The sequence below is a fragment of the Hyperolius riggenbachi genome, chromosome 9, assembly GCF_040937935.1.
Source record: "Hyperolius riggenbachi isolate aHypRig1 chromosome 9, aHypRig1.pri, whole genome shotgun sequence".
Lineage (NCBI taxonomy): Eukaryota > Metazoa > Chordata > Amphibia > Anura > Hyperoliidae > Hyperolius > Hyperolius riggenbachi.
Window position 1 is genome coordinate 177,256,780 of NC_090654.1, and position 19,565 is coordinate 177,276,344.

At 42.8% G+C, this 19,565-nt stretch overlaps 1 protein-coding gene across 6 annotated transcripts in view; it reads left to right on the top strand.

The window, feature by feature from the left end:
• FAM107A (family with sequence similarity 107 member A) overlaps positions 1-19,565 on the top strand; it is a 355,309-nt gene that overhangs the window by 281,244 nt on the left and 54,500 nt on the right. For all 6 annotated transcript variants that reach the window (XM_068253756.1, XM_068253755.1, XM_068253754.1 and 3 more), the window contains one exon: positions 16,904-17,078. In XM_068253756.1, coding sequence (XP_068109857.1) covers positions 16,904-17,078 — 175 coding nt within the window. The remainder of the gene's footprint in view (positions 1-16,903; positions 17,079-19,565) is intronic.

Sequence of the window (19,565 nt, forward strand, 5' to 3'; positions counted from 1 at the left end):
AAAATCGATCAAAATCTGATCGGACATGTTTAAAATAATCCATCTGGCAGGAAATCTGCCTGAAAATCTCATAGTGTGTACTAGGCATAAGACATGTCCATTGTTAAGTCTCATCTACACGGTACAATTTTCCGTCAGATCGGATCTATTAGATGGAACTATTAGATCATTTCCGACCGGTCCAATCGGATTGCTTTAGATTTTGCAGTCGATTTTGAGTAATTATCAAAGCAAAATCTATTGCAAAATTGTTCTGAAACAATTGGACGTCTACATACGATGCAATTTCTTACTACATCTATCTAATAGATCCGTCTATCTGCTGGAAAATTGTACCGTGTAGATGAGGCTTTAGATTGTGAGCTCCTCTGAGGTGCAATTAGAGCACAGGCATGCATGGAAGGATGTATACATTCTTCATGCATTTTCTATTAACTTTTATGTATTTGTCGTGCATTTATTAAATTTAAAGTGTATCCGAGGGGACATGTGACATGATGAGATAAACATGTGTATGCACAGTGCAAAAGATATAAATAATCAGTCTGTTTTACATGCTTTATTTTGCTGCCTGAAATAGTTAATTTCTAGGCATGGAAGTGACAGCTTCTGTCTTCACAGTACCTTGTCCGGTATATAGTAAACATCATTGAAAAGAAAATCATAGCCATAAAAGTATTCCTGGCAGAATACAATTTCTGAAAGAAGAGGGAGGTAAAATACATGAACTATCGTATTGACCTTTCTCTTATTCTGGGACACTTATTAGGCTGCCACTAGGGATGCTCATTCGGATTACGCGGAAATGCAATTTCCGAAATTCCGATCGTAAATTGCATCTCCGCATCGGAATGCGGAAATCGGTAATACAAGTGCGGTAGGCGGATTTCCGCCGGAAATCGTGGAAATTTCCACCGACTTTAACATCGATTTTCTCAAAAACTATAAGGTCTTTTTGAAAACTTTCTTTTGCATCTTGTTCATAAGACTCAGTTTAATAAACCCTGAAAATGTGGTGTTTCTAGGACTTATGGGGGCTTTGCTATTAACCACTAAAGTCGGCGGATTTTTACTGTAATGTAAAATGCAGAAAATCTGCATTGTCCGATATGAGGTAATTTCAAGCCAATCAGAAGACTCATAATGAATAAACCAATCAGAGAATGGGGATTAGGCGGAAATTGCCGCATTCTCTGATTGGCTTATTCATTCTGCGTCTTCTAATTGGCTTAAACTAACCGCATATCGGATAATGCAGATTTTCTGCATTTTACATTACAGTAAAAATCAGCCGATTTTAGCAGTTAATAGCAAAGCTCCAGTAAATCCTAGAGACACCAGATTTTCATGGTTTATTAAACTAAATCTTATGAACAAGATGCAAAAAAAAGTTTTCAAAAAGACCTTATAGTTTTTGAGAAAATCGATGTTAAAGTCGGTGGAAATTTCCACGATTTCTGGCGGAAATCCGCCTACCGCACTTGTATTACCGATTTCCGCATTCCTGATCTGCATGCTTGTTCCTAGACCACCAGGGAGGGACTGCTAGAGCATAAGGAATAGTGGAACAGTATAGAGATCACTATTAGATTGGGATGCAAACCAAAGGGCAGTATGTTTGGGGGTTAAAGGAGGTACTCTGCCTAATTATGTTCTGTGTTTTTGGGGAGGGAGACATCTCCGCTTAATTATGTTAAGGAGAATCCTGCCTATTGATGTAAGGTGCTGCCTAAATATGTTTAGGGAATGTGCAGCCTAATTATGTTTCCTCAATGGGGAAACACTGACCCCACTTTTCTTTTTTCTCTTTTTTTGGGTGGGGGAAGGGGGGGGTCGGTAGCTTTTTTTTTTTTTCATCAAACTGGGATTTGGTTTGTCGGGGAAAAGGGAAGTTAGGGGTCCAGAAATTTCAGGTGGTGGTCCTGGCACTTTCATTGTGTACGTCAACATATTTAGCATTTGTGGTGTTTAGAAACGTCTTACAAGACGGAACTTTGTGTTCCGCTACCAAAGCAGAAACACTGGGAACTGCCACCTCTGAAGGGATCCTATAAACACCTAACCTAAATCACTGAAACCTCTACTGAGTACAGAGTTTTCACTGAAGATGAATTCTGCTTGCAGTTTTCTTTTTAATCACGTGATCACTTTTTACTCCCTATGCTAATAACAGGTTTGCGGTACGTTTCTATTTAAATGTCAGTTCCTTTTTAAAGTATTTTAATACAGCATTGTTTCAGGTTTTTTTTTTTTGATTTTGAATCAAGAGTTGTAGAGAATTCTCCTGGTATAAAGGAAAGCTTTGCTATACAATTTTAGATGATTTAGCTAATCACTGGAGTGTAAGTGCAGAGCCCACTGAGTTTATCTCCCTGCTGCCCACCCCCTCCTCTCCGTGCTAGCTGTGCCATCTGCACATATCCTGCCAAATGTTCATTTTGTAACTCTTATCACTGCCAGCATTATGGACAGATAAATCATGTTTACCTTATATTAAAGGAAAACTTGCATTGTTTATAAAAAAAAATATCAGTGAACATGTAGTGAGTTCATATATCCACCTCACAGTAAAATATTACAAAATCACCAGTTAAGATACTGAAACATTCCATAAAAATGTTCAACGTGGATTGTCAGGAATTTGTCCTGATCATTCACTCCAGCCACTTACTCCAACACTTATACACAATCCCACCCACCCAGAAACCCTTTGTAGCAGTCAATATCGCCATTGATTATCCTGTAGTGATGCCATTAGGCCTATAGCTTGGTTCCTAGGGTCTGTTGATGGTAGGCTGCAGCTTCATAGCATTGCTTAGGCCTTTCATTCAGCCTTTAAAGTGCCAGATCTTAGCACACATACAATCCAACCTTTCTTCACTTTATTACTATAGAGTGGGCCATAGCCTGTGGTTGGAGGTAGACCCAGAAAAGTTAGATTTCCATTTTGGTAGAGTAGGAGCAAGGAGGTCTTCTCACGGTGGAGTGCAGTGTTCTCCCCAGGCTCTTTTAGCCAGGTGCTCCACCCGGCTAGATTTGGTGACCACCCGGCTGTCATCGGCTCACCTCCTCACCTAATCCTATGCTGTAAGCAGAATTGCCCTGCATTTTCATCTCGCCCCACCCGGCTGCTTTTTCATGCCACCCGGCTGGAAAAAAATTCTGGGGAGAACACTGGAGTGTCAGGTCAAATTACACCCAGAGTTAAGGATCATAGAAGACTTCAATGGGCTTTTGAGACCTGTATCTGTTGGTCAAGTAAGAGCCAAGTAGAAAAATTCCTGGAATGGGGCTCCCAAGGAGAATTCCTGTATGTGCTATAAAAAGCTTAATGGGAGGTCAAAAGAACCTTGAAAAATAAACAAAGCAACCCCGGAAGCTCCTTGTAGTGTAGTAAGTCATGGAATCAGTATAAATAAGAGAATTGAATACTAAAGCTTCAGCGTGGGTGGAGAATACCCATCTCCAATCTGGTGCACGAGCCTCTTTTTGAACTTGACAGAAAAAAAATGAAATAGTAGTGAGGGGAACTACTGAGGGGTGACTTTAACTGGCAGGAGCCGCACAATAGTATATAAAACAATTAAAGTGTATCCGAAGGGAACCTTGGGTCAAAAAAACACATAAGAAGAAGGAAGCCTCTGGCCAAGTTGGCCAAGTCGTGCTGTACTGTGCATGTGATGGCCTAGCGGCGTGTTCTATATTAAGCTCCCGTGGTTGGGAGCATGCCACACGTCCTCTACGTTAAGTCTTGTTGCCACACATGCATAGAATGTCACACAGGACAGCGTGATCAAGGATGTACTCCACCAGGACAGCGTATGCATACTGTGTGACTTGGCAAACTTGGCTGTTGTAGTGGACGAACAGCTCATCGAGTGAGAGGACAGGGAGGGACATACAAGTCTTTGTGGGGTTGGAAGAAGCCCCAGTTAAAAAAAGGGCACTGTTTAGTTTCACCTCTGGTATCCTTTAAGGCCTGCAAACAAGCTAAATGACTGTTGCCCAACAGGGATCGGGACCCAATCCCTCAAGTGTCATCATAGAGCTGAGACTGTACAGATATGTAGTTATCCTGCAGGCTAACAATGTGTTCTGTTGCAATGCGGCGGTTGAGGGCCAACGGTGCGACGCAGGTGTGACATCGCGGGTTGAGCTGGGAGAGAAAAGCTATCGACTGTCTTTTGGTTAAATTGATCCAGCTGTCAGATTTCTGGCTGGGTAGCCGTCAGGAGTCGAGGGGTACTGTACAAATGCCACATTATTGGCAGAGGCAGTCATTATTGGCTGCATCAGTTGAGTTTAATCTAGGGTGTGTATGGGTCTTAAAGAGAATCTGAAGCAATTTTTCGATTCTTTTAAAAAATACACTTTTTAAAAGTGCTACTTATTTCAGTTTAAATGCCCCCCCTTATCGCTGCTCTGCTGGTCGACGTTTGTCCGTTGTACCATTGTGAAAAAACAGTACTTCCTGGATTAAGATGGAATAAAATCTGAGTCACAGCTATTCCTTCTCTGCGTCCCTCTCTGCAGCCACGCTCATGTGCGCGTGCCGCACGTCATAGTGCACCACCCTGCTCCTATGCTGGTATGTTTACAGAGATAGGGAGGTTTGCACGCCCACACAAGGCGGCGGGCGCATTTGCACTTCCACCCACTGTACCTGGCACATGCTCTAGTCACCGGCTGTATGGGAATAATTACTGAAAGGGGGCAGAGAGTGGCGGAGAGATGCAGAAATAGGCGGCGATTGACTAGTGAAGAGGCAGAGCTACGGTACACAGCTCTGCCTCTTCCTGGTATCAAATTCGGTGACCTGGTGGGTCATAAGAACTATTTCTGGGGGAAGGAATACTTGTTATGCAGTGGGGATGCGGCAAAACAATCAGCAGTTTACTGATAAAGATGAATGCAGGTCTTAAAACAGGAAAAAAAAAAAAAGCTTCAGTGTCTCTTTAAGAGTTGTTTGTGCTGCCTATCTTATATTTCAAATGTATATTTTTCAGTCTAAATGGGTTGAATTTGAATAAGCTTTTGTTGTATCTCTTCAATAGCATGTGAGCTGTATGACTGTTATTATAACACAGTAGTTGATTGTAACAGTCTTCATTTCAAGAAACTGATGTGAATTATTTTGCAATGTAATGTTTGTAGAGAACTTTGGAATTTATTGGTACTCTATATATCAATCAAATGAATGAATGCAGCTATGCTTGTACAATAAAATAAAAGCACTTTATTGGCAAACATTTGTTCACATACTGTTATCACATAATTTATAACATTATATGTAGATACAGTTATACCATGCTGATAGAATGAAAGCTTTTATGGGAGTCATGTTGGTTTTTACAAACAGCACAAAAGTCACATATTGAATTCATTACTAGTATATGACACCAGTAATGTCATCTACTAGTTCTAGTTTTTTTTATTAATTCCTTACAACCTACTGCAGGGATGCCCAATAAGTTGATCACGATCCGACTGATGGGTAGATCGTTGCTGCATTCCATTAAATATGGCTGACGGCAGCTGTAGATCGTGGCCGCTTGGCCGCATCCATCAGATTCTGCTACTGCTGCTGCTTGCCGCCAAGCAGGGAAGGGATGGGGAGGAGAGATGCGCGGCTAAAGGGGAGGGCCTCTTCCTTCAGCCATGCATCTCCCTCCCCATCTCCTACCTGATTGGCCGCAAGCAGCGACAGCAGAATCTGGTAAGACGCGGCCACATTTTCCACCCGCTGTGACTGTCTCGTCCACAGATGAAGGAGGAGGAGTCGTGGATGAAAGAGGGGAGACCAGGACGCAGACACCAATGCTGGAGGGAGGAAAGTGATAACTATACTCAGCTACCTGTACTGGACACCTATACTCAGCTACCTGTACTGGACACCTATACTCAGCTACCTGTACTGGGAACCTATGCTTAGCTACCTATACTGGACACCTGTACTGGGCACCTATACTTAGCTACCTATAGTGGGCACCTATACTTAGCTACTTATATTGGGCACCTGTTCTTAGCTACCTGTACTGGTAGATCTCTTGGTCGCGGCAAATTTTAAAGTAGCTTGCAAGCTGAAAAAGTGTGGGCACCACTTACATACAGGGTGGAATGCGGTTGTAGAAGTTGTAAGCTTCTCACATAGGCAGGTCATTTATGCTGGCACTTCTGGTGACACAAATAGATTTTTTAATAAATAGACCATGTGCCATTTTACCTGCTTTTCACTGTGTTTGAAAATTTCCTCCCAAGTCATCTATGTGCTTCTTAAAGTGGAATGAAACTCCATATTAACTGGAAAAAAAATAATCCAATAAGAAATTACTTACTAGCATTTAGCGTACATACCCTTTTTTTTTAGGCCTCACTGTCAGATTTAAGAGAAATGTGATATTACAAATATATATATATATATATATATATATATATATATATACATATATATATGTATATAATATATATATTTCTGCTCGTTTCCATCTTTACTGTTTCTCTGTGATGCCTAAAGTGACATCACTTATGTCCTTTTTTTTTTTTTTCAACTTCGTACTGCCACAGCTTACTGTCAATACCACAGCAATCATCACTTAGACAACAGGCTTACATCACAATGCTTCAAAAGGAGACGGGTGACTAAATTACCTTCTGGTTATAATATCCTTATTTTATCAGAAATAGGAAGCTTTATGGTATTTGCCTGATAAAATAAGAAAAACATTTTTGTGCAATTTTTTTATTTTTGGATGTTACAACCCCATTTAATATGATTCCACAAACTTGTGTTTCCTTTTTAAGCTTGTTATGGAGTAACTCATTAAGCCAAAGTCATAGAGAACGAGAATGATTTGAATTTTTGTAGAGGGCCAAAAGAAATAAAAATGCCTATTACTGCAAAAAATAAATACAATTTTGCTTTCTGATAAAATAATGCCAAAATTCGCATAACACTTTTCTCCTGTTGGACTCAAATTGCTTGCGAGGCAGCCACTAAAACACACTCAGTAGCAACATGAGGGAGTCTTGCCCAATAACTCCTTACTGAATAGGTACTAGCTTACTGAATAGGAACAGCTGAGATTCGAACCCAGGTCTCCTATGTCAGAGGCAGAGCCCTTAACTATCCAGCAACTGACAATACAAGTTATTTGCAAATATGACCAAGAAGTTATGCTCATGATCAGTTCAGCTCAGAAAGTGAGTATACAACTTATGTCTTATACCCCTGAATAAAACAGAGTTACATCCAGGACTCCTGGTTTGCAGCATGCCTGTAGCCTATTCATTGTACAAAACCAAATTTTTTTCAGCTGTTCTGGCTTTTTGGCTTTCATCGGTGCAATATCTGGATTAATAGGACATTCACGGTAGAGGTGTTATAACCTTTGCTGATAAGTCTTGGGAAATTGTAGAAGGCTAAATGAAACCAAAAGTCTAAATGAAACCAAAAGTCTATTAAGAAAAAGCTAGAGCCACCAGAAGACACCCAAGCATTCCTGTTGGATTCTGTGCGGGTCATTTAAGGTCTTACTCACTAGATTGAATAAACCATTTCTTTATGGACCACTCTTTGTGCAAAGGGGCGTTGCCATGGTAAAACAGAAAGGGCTCTACCCAATTAGTTGTCACCAGGTTGGAATGACAGAGTTCTCTAGAATGTCACTGTGTGCTGCAGCATTAAATAAGAACTATGGGCAATCTATCAGGGTTCTTCAGGACCCCATAAGGACCATAGTTGACAATTATTTAAAAAATGCAACCATAAAGAATAGCCCAGTAACGGAGGATATTAGCGCCATCCATCCGGATTAAAATAGATGCCAGCCCCTTCTGACCATTGAATATTGCAGAGATTTGTTTTTAATTTTCCACAGTCATTTAAAGTTAACTAGTATTTTATCATTAATTTCCAACCATACATTTTGTCCTCTTCCCAGTCACACAATGACCGAGAATAGGTCATATTCTGAAAAACAAGTTGGACAAAATTCAGTGTGCAACTGCTTTGTGACACAATGCAACCTAGAAATGCTGAGATGTTGAGACGTTGTCCTCAGGAAGCCAGCAGAAGAGGCTTGGGCTGGTACTCTTAGGGACTTGATTATTCTCCATTACAATAGACTTCCCCTAGAGCGTTCACAAGTGGCGGCTTCATCCGTATGCTCTGTGCTGGCTCAATACGCGGCCCAGGCAGAACCAATGCGCTTAAACAGCTCTGTGAGAGCTTTCCTTTTCTGTCTGGGCAGCTGGCCAGTGTTCTTTTTTACCATACAGCCTGCTTCTTTATTAGCAGCCAAACTGCCCTCATCTCTGACAGATTCTCTCAGACCATTGAAAATGAGGAAAGAAAACATTTTTCTTCTAGTACAGGGATCCTGGCCTGAAGGAATCCACATTACACCACTGGGCCTGAGGCTGAAGGAATACAAATGTTTTCACTTTTGTTGTCAAACAAAGATCCAGTGTTGCAAGGGGCTCCAATCGTGGTTTCATCATGCTTTCTCACATTGTATGTCAGGGTGATAAGCTGTGAAGTTGAAATATTTCACTGTTCAAGGTCCAGTTCTACCAACCCTAGATGCTGTTTGGGAATTTGCACTAGAAGAAAAAAAGCCCATGCAAGCAGCACCACTCACTTTTTGGTTTGAAAAAATATATATACCGGTAAGTGTAATCTTTATTATAACACGATATACAATAACACTAATTTCATGATTATACAATTCATCATATAAAAAACAAGTAAAAGATCCCCACGTGCAAACTCTTTGCCATAATTCTTGTAAGCAGACACATCAATTCATATGCCCAGCAATCTGTAAAATTAATGATGATGATCATTTGAAGAATTAACCTCTAAGTGAGTGATGTTCTGGGTTCTATGACCATAACAAAGTGCCTGAGCAAAAAACAATTCATGTAGTGCTGTAGTAAATAAAAAACAAAATAAAAAAAATCATATATACAGGAAATCAACCAAACAATTCATGAATACAATTCATGTACACACACACACGCACAATTTCAGTGTTTGCCATGGGCATTATTTTACCTAGATAATCCACTGGTCACATGACAGGAAGCGCAGGGAGATTGTCTGTATGGCTGCTACTGTGAAATAGAGAGGATTGAGGAGGGCATGTCGCTCTGCCGGATGAAGCTAATGTATGATGCTGCTTTGCTATCCACCTCCTTGCCATCGGATGATGGGGCATAGGAAGAGTCTACACCGCGATCTTAAAGGAGGGGGGTGTTGGGGAAAGTTAAAGAACAAGCGACACCCATGCTAACCTAGAAATAAAATAACACATATATAAGTAGATAAATACTACTTCTACTTACATAACAGATGTATTGTGCTATCCACGTAATGATTCCTGTGAATTTTATAAAGGAAAAGCAGAAAATCGTATTCTAGGCAGTGGCCATCTTGCCAAGCTAATGCTGACATCATATCCTCCTTGACGTTTGTGTCCCCCCTCCCTTCTCTTTCTCATTGTGTATTCATTAGCTGCCCTCCTCCCAGAGTCTTTTTTTTTATTTACACATCCAATCACTGAGTCACCTCAGCCTTGCTTGTAAACACAAGTGATCAGCTAGGCAGAGAAATAAATGGAAGAGGAGGAATATATTAAAGATAAAAAGAACTCCCAGCATTCAAAAGAACTCCCAGCATTCAACTTTTTGGCACTGTTTGGCACTAGGGCCAGTGCTCCTATTGTATGTAATAACTCCAAACCATAACGGCAGAAAAAGTTTTGAATGCAGGATTAGCATCTTTATCACTTAATACACTCAGACCAGTTGCTGTTGAAATTTGATTTTTATGGTGACAATACCGCTTTAAGCAGTGGGACTGGGCCACAGAGTTTTGCAGGGGGCCCTGGTCATGGTACCTCGTTGCTGTGTACAGGCATCCCCCACCTAGTATTCCCTACGTAATAGGCCAGATATTTTGGCCTGACTGATATGTACTGCACACTGCAAGACACCTCCTGCACCCCTTCTACCGGTCATCTCCATAAATCTGTACTTGCCACTAGACTGAGCCCGGCAAGCATAAACTGCTGCTGGCTATCGGTTAAAAACGATCTCATATGTTCTGCCCCAACAGAGAATTATGTGTGTGCAGGGCTTAGGGCTGCACCTAATGAAGCCTCACAGGTTTTCTATGATGTGGGCAGTTTAGGTCTGCTATAAACAGAATAATTCTTAGTCTCGTATTTAGCGAGTCTCTAGAAGCTAAGAGAATCAGTGTCATCTGAAGGTGGAAAATTCCTTTAAGCAGCCTGTAGGTGCCAGCTTCACCCACCCACTCTCTGCACCCTGCATAATTCATGTATGGCACCCAGATGGAAGCTGAAATGTGTAATAATGGCGTGTTGTTGGAGCACAAGCTATTGGAGGATGTTAATAAGTAATGGTGTAAGGTGACTTGGGCTCCTCTAAGCATTACGCTATGCTGCGTCTTCAGTGGATCAGATGTCCTCAACTTCCCCAGACAAATATAGTTTCACTCTATAAAGAGGGTGATAATTAATGCATCACGACAAATGAAAGGCCTTCTAATCTTGTGACTTCTTTATTATAAGGGGAACTAAAAACCCTAAATAGAAGGACTTTAGAAGAAAGCTAAAACCCAGAATTAAAATATTCATATGAACAACACACTGTGCTGTCCAGTCTTAATCAGACATTCCAGGAGAGCTCTATGAAAAGAACAGCAAATCTATGCTAACAATGTATTTATATACTTAAATTAATGCAGAAGCAGAAAGATAACTGCACCTGTAGTACCCGTATTTTACAAAATTGCTTGGCACCTGCTTTGCTTTCTGCTTCAGAACTCACTCCATTCAACTATACTGAATGGGACAGCTCTATGTTGTGTGCAAAAGGCATGCAGCTGTGCGTTGTCAGAGCGTGGTGCTGTGCAGCACATAGGTGTGCTCATTGGACAGTCTATGCTCTGTCTGATGTCCCTACATATATCATATGATGAGCCCATTATCATGTACTTATGCAGCCCTTTCCAAGCACCCCCTCTCCCCAATTTTCCTTATTCAATTTTTTTAATGCGGACCTGAACTCAGAACATCCGTGCTCTAAAAGACAAGCAGCAGCATAATAACCTGTAAAAAAAAACATTTCTTAGTTAGAGCTACAAATCCTGCAATAAATCTGCAGTGTGTCTATTCCTGCTTTCATGGAAGCAGACATAGGGCTAACATCCTGTGTTTACAAATGAGCTACTCTGCTGAGGCTAGAGGCCTGCGCCGGTCCACTTTTTCATACCCGCACCCGACCCGCTACCCGCGACCCGCTTTCTGATAAATTTGATACCCGCAACCCGCACCCGCAGAACCGCTACCCGACCCGCAGAACCGCTACCTGTTTTTTTTTACATTTTCTTCTAAAGTGCACATTTTAAAGTAACATTTAAAGTAAAGTAAGCAAAAGACACAGTCAGAATTAACTTGTTTGTTTTCACTACCCGCGACCCGCAGACCGCTACCCGCAACCCGCACCCGCACCCGCAACTCGCTACCCGCACCCGACCCGCACCAGCAGCTTAAATCAATTCGGGTACCCGAACCTGACCCGCATTTCGGGTTAACCGCTGCAGGCCTCTAGCTGAGGCAGCCAGCTGATACAGCTGAGAGATCAAATTACAGTTGTGAGGTGGAATTAGACAGGCTAAACTCTAAATACATATAGGGTGCATTTCTCTTTGTTTTCTTTCTATACTGTGAGTTCAGGTCCACGTTAAGATGTTTTCAATTGTCCCATTGATTTAATTACCATTAATAAGGGACTATTAATCATACTAAAGGTGCCTACACACGCCTGATTTTATGCCTGATTGTCGTTTAAACTAGACGTTTGAATGACTTGTCATTTTGTACACACAGACGACAAAATGTTTGAAATATAATTTATATGTCATTTGAATGGTCAATAGACGGGATAGAACAATGGATCAGATCAAATAACTGATCAAATGACTTGTTGTTTGAATGTCGTTTAGTGTCAAACTAATAGACTTTCAAATAACAAGTCGTTTGTACACATGTACGGACCTAACTGTCATTTAAACGACAGTCCACGGATCCGTCAAGCGGATCAGTCAAAACTTCTGCTATCAGCCTAACGATCATTCGTACACACCTCCAGCTCTCGTTCAAACGACCAGTTTGAACGACAAGTCGTTTAGAAATATCAGACATGTGTACGTACCTTCACCTTGGCACAACTGTTTTCGCTTCTTCTTCTGTTTTTTGATCCTGCATATCACAGACTGATACATGTTGCTGAAATCCGCTTAGCAACATGACAGCGTACCCAAGCCCTAATAGAATGTGGCATTTTTAAGCATACGTTTTAATTGTTTTATTGTGCTAAGAGCTAAAATTGCTGGATTTTAAAATATTTTTTTTAAATGTTGTCAGTAAACATCACAGTTTTTGGTACTGCACCTGCGCCAGGATGTATTTTGTGAGAAGAGAGTACAGTATTTCTATTTTGTTGCAGTAACATTACAGGAACAAAATCTCCCAGCCTGTGTACTGGTAGCCTAAAGGTGGCCACTAACGGTCCAATTTCTAGCAATAAAATCGTTCGAGCGATCAGAAATCCTGATCGGATTGGTTGTAAATAATCTCCATTGGTGGACACAATCGATTATGAACGAGTGAAAAAAATGTCGTCCGAATGAATTTTCGTCGAACCAAAATTTGTATTTTCTTGTTGGCTGTGATAGATAGGAAGCAAAGATTGGTTCGTTGATGGTGTGGTGAACGATGTATTACAATATTTCACTTCCGATCAGAATTTCTGATCGCTCAAACGATTTTTCACTATAAATTGGACCGTTCGTGGCCAGCTTAACTTTTCTTTTGAGCAGTGATAAGTAGGGTTGGTCACATGGCAACAATTTGTATCTCTTTGACCATTTGTAACCGTAATGCCTGCCATTACCCAAGTGAGGGTGCCAAGCTTTTGCACTTCAAAGCAGAAAAAAAATTAAGAAATCCAGGCCAGGCTTCCAGGATTACAGTACTTATATTCAGTGTTTTCCCACCTTGGGAAAAGCTTAGTGAATTAGGGCCCAAAGCCAAGATGTCTGCATATTAGCCTCTCCCCATAGGTAAATACTCCTCATATTAAAACAATATCCTTTACATTCCGGTGAATATGTGTTTGGTTGACACACTTCTCTGCTGTAAACTCTCCCTTTCTTTCTCTCTCCACCCCCACCATTGCTTAGTGCTGGATTAGTGGCGGATTTCTATTTTTAATTACATGTAAATTGGAGTATGCTCTTGTGTGTTTCTGAAGTGTTGCTGCCAGTGAATAACTCTGATCTGTAACACATTCACCGAGTTAATATTAACACAGTTTCATGTTTATTTAATAGAACAATTTGAATAAATGTAAAATGAATTTATACATGGCTGAGCTATAGAGGAGACACTCAGACTGGAGTAAGTAGTGCTGCCAGACACAATGTAATCTTTATTGAAGTAGAACTAGAATGAAATAGAGTCAGCTCTTCATTGAGCAAAGTCACGCTAGTAAGAATGTTAGAAATGACTCATTTGCAGTTGTTGTCTATAAAGCTTATTTGGAGCATGCCTGATCCAGTCATATTTAGGGCCTTTCACACTGAGCATGAGCATTGTGGTAAAACTGTAACACAATGTAGCCAAAAAGTCGACCATACAGTAGGCAAACAGTCCAATAAAAGTATGCCTCAATGCTACTGTGACCCGCACATCATTCTGTAAGCTCACTGCGCGCTGTGTGTTATGGCATCAGACTCCTCCACAGCGCAATCAGTCTTAAAGCCCCATAGCCCCATAAGCCCCTCAGTGGATGTGATCATTAACAGTTTTCCAGTGTGGTCTGTGAGAATCTTGCTTAAAGAGGAACTTTAGCTAAGGATTAAACTTCATCTGAATCAGTAGCTGATTACTCCTTTACCATGCAAAATCTTTACCTTTTTTCAAATAGATGATCAGGGGGGTCTGTGTGGCTGATATTGTGGTAAAACCCCTCCTACAGAGTGATGTCATGACCATGATCATGACAGTTTCCTTTCTGTGAGCCTTGTTGGATTGTGGGAAATAATGGCCATTTCTAACTGCTAAGCAACCAGCATCTCTCTCTGTGCATACTGTATGTATATGTGTAAAATAAACCTTTTAGCCTATCGCATTATTAGTGGGTGTGGTTGTAGAGAATGGCAGTTATTGCTGTTTTTATCTTGTCTGCCAGTAGTAAAGATGATGAGGTGCAGGCTCATTGTTGTGGATCAAACAACACAGCGAATATCAATCATTTCTTGATCACCCTTCTATTTTTTTTTACTTCTCACTTTGCAGTGTATTGATTTAATTTTTTCAGTGATTCAGTAATTTTTCAGTAGAAAAATACATATATTCACATAGATGTGTTCATCAGTCCTGAAAGAGGGACAAATGAGGGTTCCCCAACAGAGACTGTCCTGAACTATGCATTGATTAACATTGTTCCACAGTGAGGTTTGACATGTATACATGTACAGCTATAGACATGGAAGGCCACAGCAGATACAGATAGTGATGAATAGAAAAGGAGAAGGCGGCATTGGCTGAGGAAAGGACACATGGGAAAGGCAGTTACACTCTACCTGTTCAGCACCTCTGCTGCACATAAAAGCTGCAATCTGCATTAACGAGGAACAAGATTTTAAATAAACGGGTGAAAGAGCCCTTATTGTAAAGTTCTGTGTTAGGGCTGGTTCAGACGGACGTTTGGAGGCGTTGCGTTTGCTGGCGTCGCGTTCAGCAGCGTTCGTGTGCGTTTGGATGCGGTCGCGTTTTTTCTTCCCCTAGGGGGACATTAGCCGTCGCGGTTAACCTCCCCTGGAAGCTACATGTAGCTTCCAGGGGCTCCTTGAACGCCAGGGAAAATCGGGACCCAAACGCCGCGTTTGTGTAAACGCGCTTGAAAGCTTGGTACAAACGCTCCCATTCACTTGAATGGGAGCGTTTAACACCAAGCCCTGAACGCTGGCTGTAAACGCTCTGCAAGCGTCCGTCTGAACCAGCCCTTAGAGCTGCAAGGATCAGCAGGTGTCGGTGGCAGTAACTCCCTTGCTCAGGGCCGGCCCGCTCATGAGGCGGGGTGAAACTTTTGCCTCAGGCGGCAAAGTTCTAGGGGCGGCATCCGCCCGTCCGTGGGTGCGGGGGGGGCCGGCCGCCGAGCTGGAGGGGTAGCTGGCAGGACGGGGGGTATTGGGCCTAGCGGTGGGGAGGGGGGTCGGACCCCCCCTCCCTCGCCTGGGTCCCCCGATCTGCGCTCCCCTCCAGCTTTAAATGTAGAGTAAGCAGCCAACAGACATTAAGAGGCACGGGCGGGGGATCACTCACCTTCCTCGTTCCAACGTGCGCTCCACTGACGTCGCTTCCTGCAACGCCGCCCACTGTATTGTACGTGGCCGGCGTTGCAGGAAGTGACGTCAGTGGAGCGCACGTTGGAACGAGGAAGAGGTGAGTGATCCCCCGCCTGTGCCTCTTACTGTCTGTCGGCTGCTTACTCTACATTTAAAGCTGGAGGGGAGCGCAGATCGGGGGACCCAGGCGAGGGGCCATCGCTAGGCCCAATACCCCCGTCCTGCCAGCTACCCCTCCAGCTCGGCGGCCCCCCACCGGGGGGGGGGGGGGGCAATTTTTTCAAAATTTGCCTCAGGCGGCAAAAAGTCTAGGGCCGGCCCTGCCCTTGCTTGCCCATAAATCAGGACTTGGCTATAGGTAAAAAGCATGGAGTATAGGTGCTGAAAGGAAGCTTTGTAAACCCAAATATAGCTGGCTTTTTGGAGAGCTGCTTTATTGTTAGAGTTGACTTGAAAAGGGGGGAGATCCTCCCTTAAACTTCGCTACATTATGCTCCAGTATTGCAATTGAGAAACATTATGCTGTATACTCTTTATTGAGTCGGGACCATTAGCTTGTCATTTCTTCCACTACTTATTGCATTGTATGCTTTCCATTTTTGTTGTACAGGAGCTGTATACACCCCTCCTGTTCTGTTACGGCCAGAACCCGAAGTTTGGTCACTTCTAGTTCTGGCCGGCCACTTCGGGTAGTGGCCGGCCAGTATGCGAAGTGGCCGCTGCGCTGCGGCCAATGTGAGAAATGGAATTATTCCTGTAACATTAATGTATCTTCTGGCCGCAGCGCAGCGGGCAAATGTATCACAACTTAGTTAATTTAATGCAATTAAGCCGGCGGCAATGTAACAGATCAAGCCGCCGGCTTTTTCTCTGCCTCTCTCTCCTCTCCCCCCCCCCCCGCCTCTCTCGCTCTCCTATGGGCAGCCCCGGAGTCGTTTGTCGTGGCAGGGAATCCTGACGTTCTTGCAGAGTGGGTGCTGGCAGAAGCAATGTCTGCAGCCTCCGTGCTCTGCTTTCCTGGCGCGACGAACGACTCTCGGGAACACGCGTGTCCCCGCCGGCTGCCCATAAGAGAAGGAGAGAGAGGCGGGGGGGGGGGGGGGGGGGGGGAAGGGGGGTTGGAAAGAGAGGCAGAGCAAAAGCCGCCGGCTTAATTGCATTAAATTAACTAAGTTGTGATACATTTGGCCACTGCGCTGCGGCCAGAAGATACATTAATGTTACAGTAATAACCATTTCTCACATTGGCCGCAGCGCAGCGGCCACTTCGCACATTGGCCGGCCAGAACTAGAAGTGGCCAAACTTCGGGTTCTGGCCGTAACATATATACACATGCACTTTGTTATAACACATGCATTTTGTAGGGACAGGGGTTACTATTATTAGTAGTATTAAAACTGCTAGTATTAGAGATGGCATTCTGCAGTGCAGATATTAATCCCTTTTGTGCGTTCTGCCCACAGCCTCCATGTACTCTGATATACAGAGGGAGCCGCCTGATATAGGAAGTATTTTGGCTCACCCTGATTACCTAGAAGGAAACACTGAACTGATCAAGCCCAAGAAACTCCAGAATCCTGTAAAAGCATCCAGAAGTCACCAGGAGCTCCACAGAGAACTGCTGATGAACCATAGGAGGTATGTGCTGTCCTTCATAAAGTCAAGTCAGTCAAGAAACATTTACTTAAAGTGGTCTGAAACTGAGCATTTATTCTTTGCTCTAAAAGATTACTTACAGCTTTAACCTTCCTGGCGGTAAAGCCACGCAGGAGGTTTTCTCAGGCCCTGCTAGGCTGATTTGCTTACTTTTTTTTTTGCTGCTTTTTTTTCGCTGCTTTTTGATGCAGCTAGCACTTTGCTAGCTGCGTCAGCACACCGATCGCCGCCGCCCCGCGCTCGATCGCCGCTATCCATCGCGCCGTGCCGCCCCCCCCAGACCCTGTGCGCTGCCTGGCCAATCAGTGCCAGGCAGCGCTGAGGGGTGGATCAGGACTCCCAATGACGTCACGACGTCGGTGACGTCATCCCGCCATGGCAACGGGGGAAGCCCGCCATTCTTTGAACGGGATTTCCTGATCGGAGATCGCCGAAGGCGATCGAAGCGGGCGGGGGAATGCCGCCGAGCAGCGGCTATCATGTAGCGAGCCCTGGGCTCGCTACATGATTTTAAAAAAAACAAAAAAAAAAAACTGCTGCGCTCCCTCCTGGCAAAATTAATTAGACCGCCAGGAGGGTTAAAGGGAGTCTGAAGTGAAATTCAAAACAGAGGAGAGGTACTTGCCTAATGAGAGGGAAGGCTCTGGGTCCTGTAGAGCTTTCCCGTTCTCCTCACAGCCCCCACGTTCCACCGCAGGCTCCCCCATGAGTGTCTACGACCGATCGTTCATAGACTGCTCTCTTCTGTTTTGGCTGGGCTTCGGAAGCTGTCGGAAGCAGTCAGGCTGCTGCACACTGTGCATACATGAGTGCCCTCTCTTACGTGCGCAGTGCAGAGCTGCCTGTCTTCGGGCGAACTAGGGCTCCAAAAGATTTCCAAAGTTTCCTGCGGCAGGAGATTTGAGCGGAGAAGCCTGCGGGAAACAAGGGGACCAAGAAGAGAATGGGAAGGCTCTATAGGACCCAGAGGTAAGTATCTGTTTTTTTAACTACTTTGGCCTTTTGGACGTATAATCAAAAGGCCGCATGTGCGCTCCCACGGCCGATCGCGCGTGCACACGAGCTCCCGGGCTGCGGTTCGGTAGCCAGGGAATCAATGAATCTGGACATGTGCCCGATCATTGATCCCTTTCCCTGGCAGAAAAAGCGATGGCTTTTCTTGGAAGCCTCGCTCTTTTTTCCTCTTACGTTCCTCTAAGCGTACATGTTACGCTTAGAGTGACGTAATGTAAACAAACTCATGGCTGCCATCTTGTGGCCTACATTAAAAAAACAAAACACATATTTACATAAAAAAATTACTATTTACATCCCACCCTCCCAAAAATACCAAAATAAAATGTTTAGTAAAGGGGAAAAAAACACATTACAATAAAAAAAAAACCCAAAAACTCAAATAATTTACCTAAGGGTCTAAACTTTTTAAATATTCGTGTAAAGATTAAATATTTCTATTTTTTTTCTTTAATTATAAGCTTGTAAATAGTGATTGATGCAAAACGGAAAAAATGCACTTTTATTTCCAAATAAAATATTGTCGCCATACATTGTGATAGGGACATAATTTAAATGGTGTAATACCCGGGACTATTAGGCAAATACAATACATGGATTTTAATTATGGAGGCATGTATTATTTTAAAACTATAATTGCCGAAAACTACTGAGAAATAATGAATTTTTTTCAGTTTTTTTCTTATTCTTCCTGTTACAATGCATTTACAGTAAAGTAGCTCTTAGTATAATGTACCACCCAAAGAAAGCCTTATTGGTGGCGGAAAAAACAAGATATAGATCAGCTCATTGTGATAAGTAGTGATAAAGTTATAGGCAAATGAATGGGAGGTGAAAATTGAAACACGACTGAGGGCTGAAGTGGTTAAATGGCTTAAGATTTACTTTTAACCTACTACCGGAAAAAAAAATTGTAGCAGAACAGTATTCAAACAGTTAAATACAGCACTTTGCTCGGCAGTGGAAAGCCCCTTCATCTTATGATCCGCATAAACATTATGTTTTGTTTACATTCCTCAGTTGTTACATTCTTAGCTGAGCTGAAAACTAGCTCTATCTGCTTCCTGCATGCACAGTTCAGAAGAGCTCACTAGAAGATTTTAATAGGTAATTACATTTCTAAATAAACTTTGCAAATTGAAAAATCCATAGTGTACCTATGCTTGCAATAGCTGTACAGCTATCCAAACAGGCCTAAGACCTCTATAACCTGCAATTCTCTATGTGCAGGAAGTATGTGTAAAGGCTCATCCACACGTCCAACTTAATGTACAACCAACCGCACAACATGACAAACCACACAACAAGTTGTTTATCTGACAAGTACGTACACACACACCAACCAACTAAACAACCAACTTAATTAAATGCCATGCGTGCAAGCTAAATGACAAACTTCACAACATGTCTGCATTCAAAAACAATAAAGTTGTTCAAAAGTCTTGTACACACACA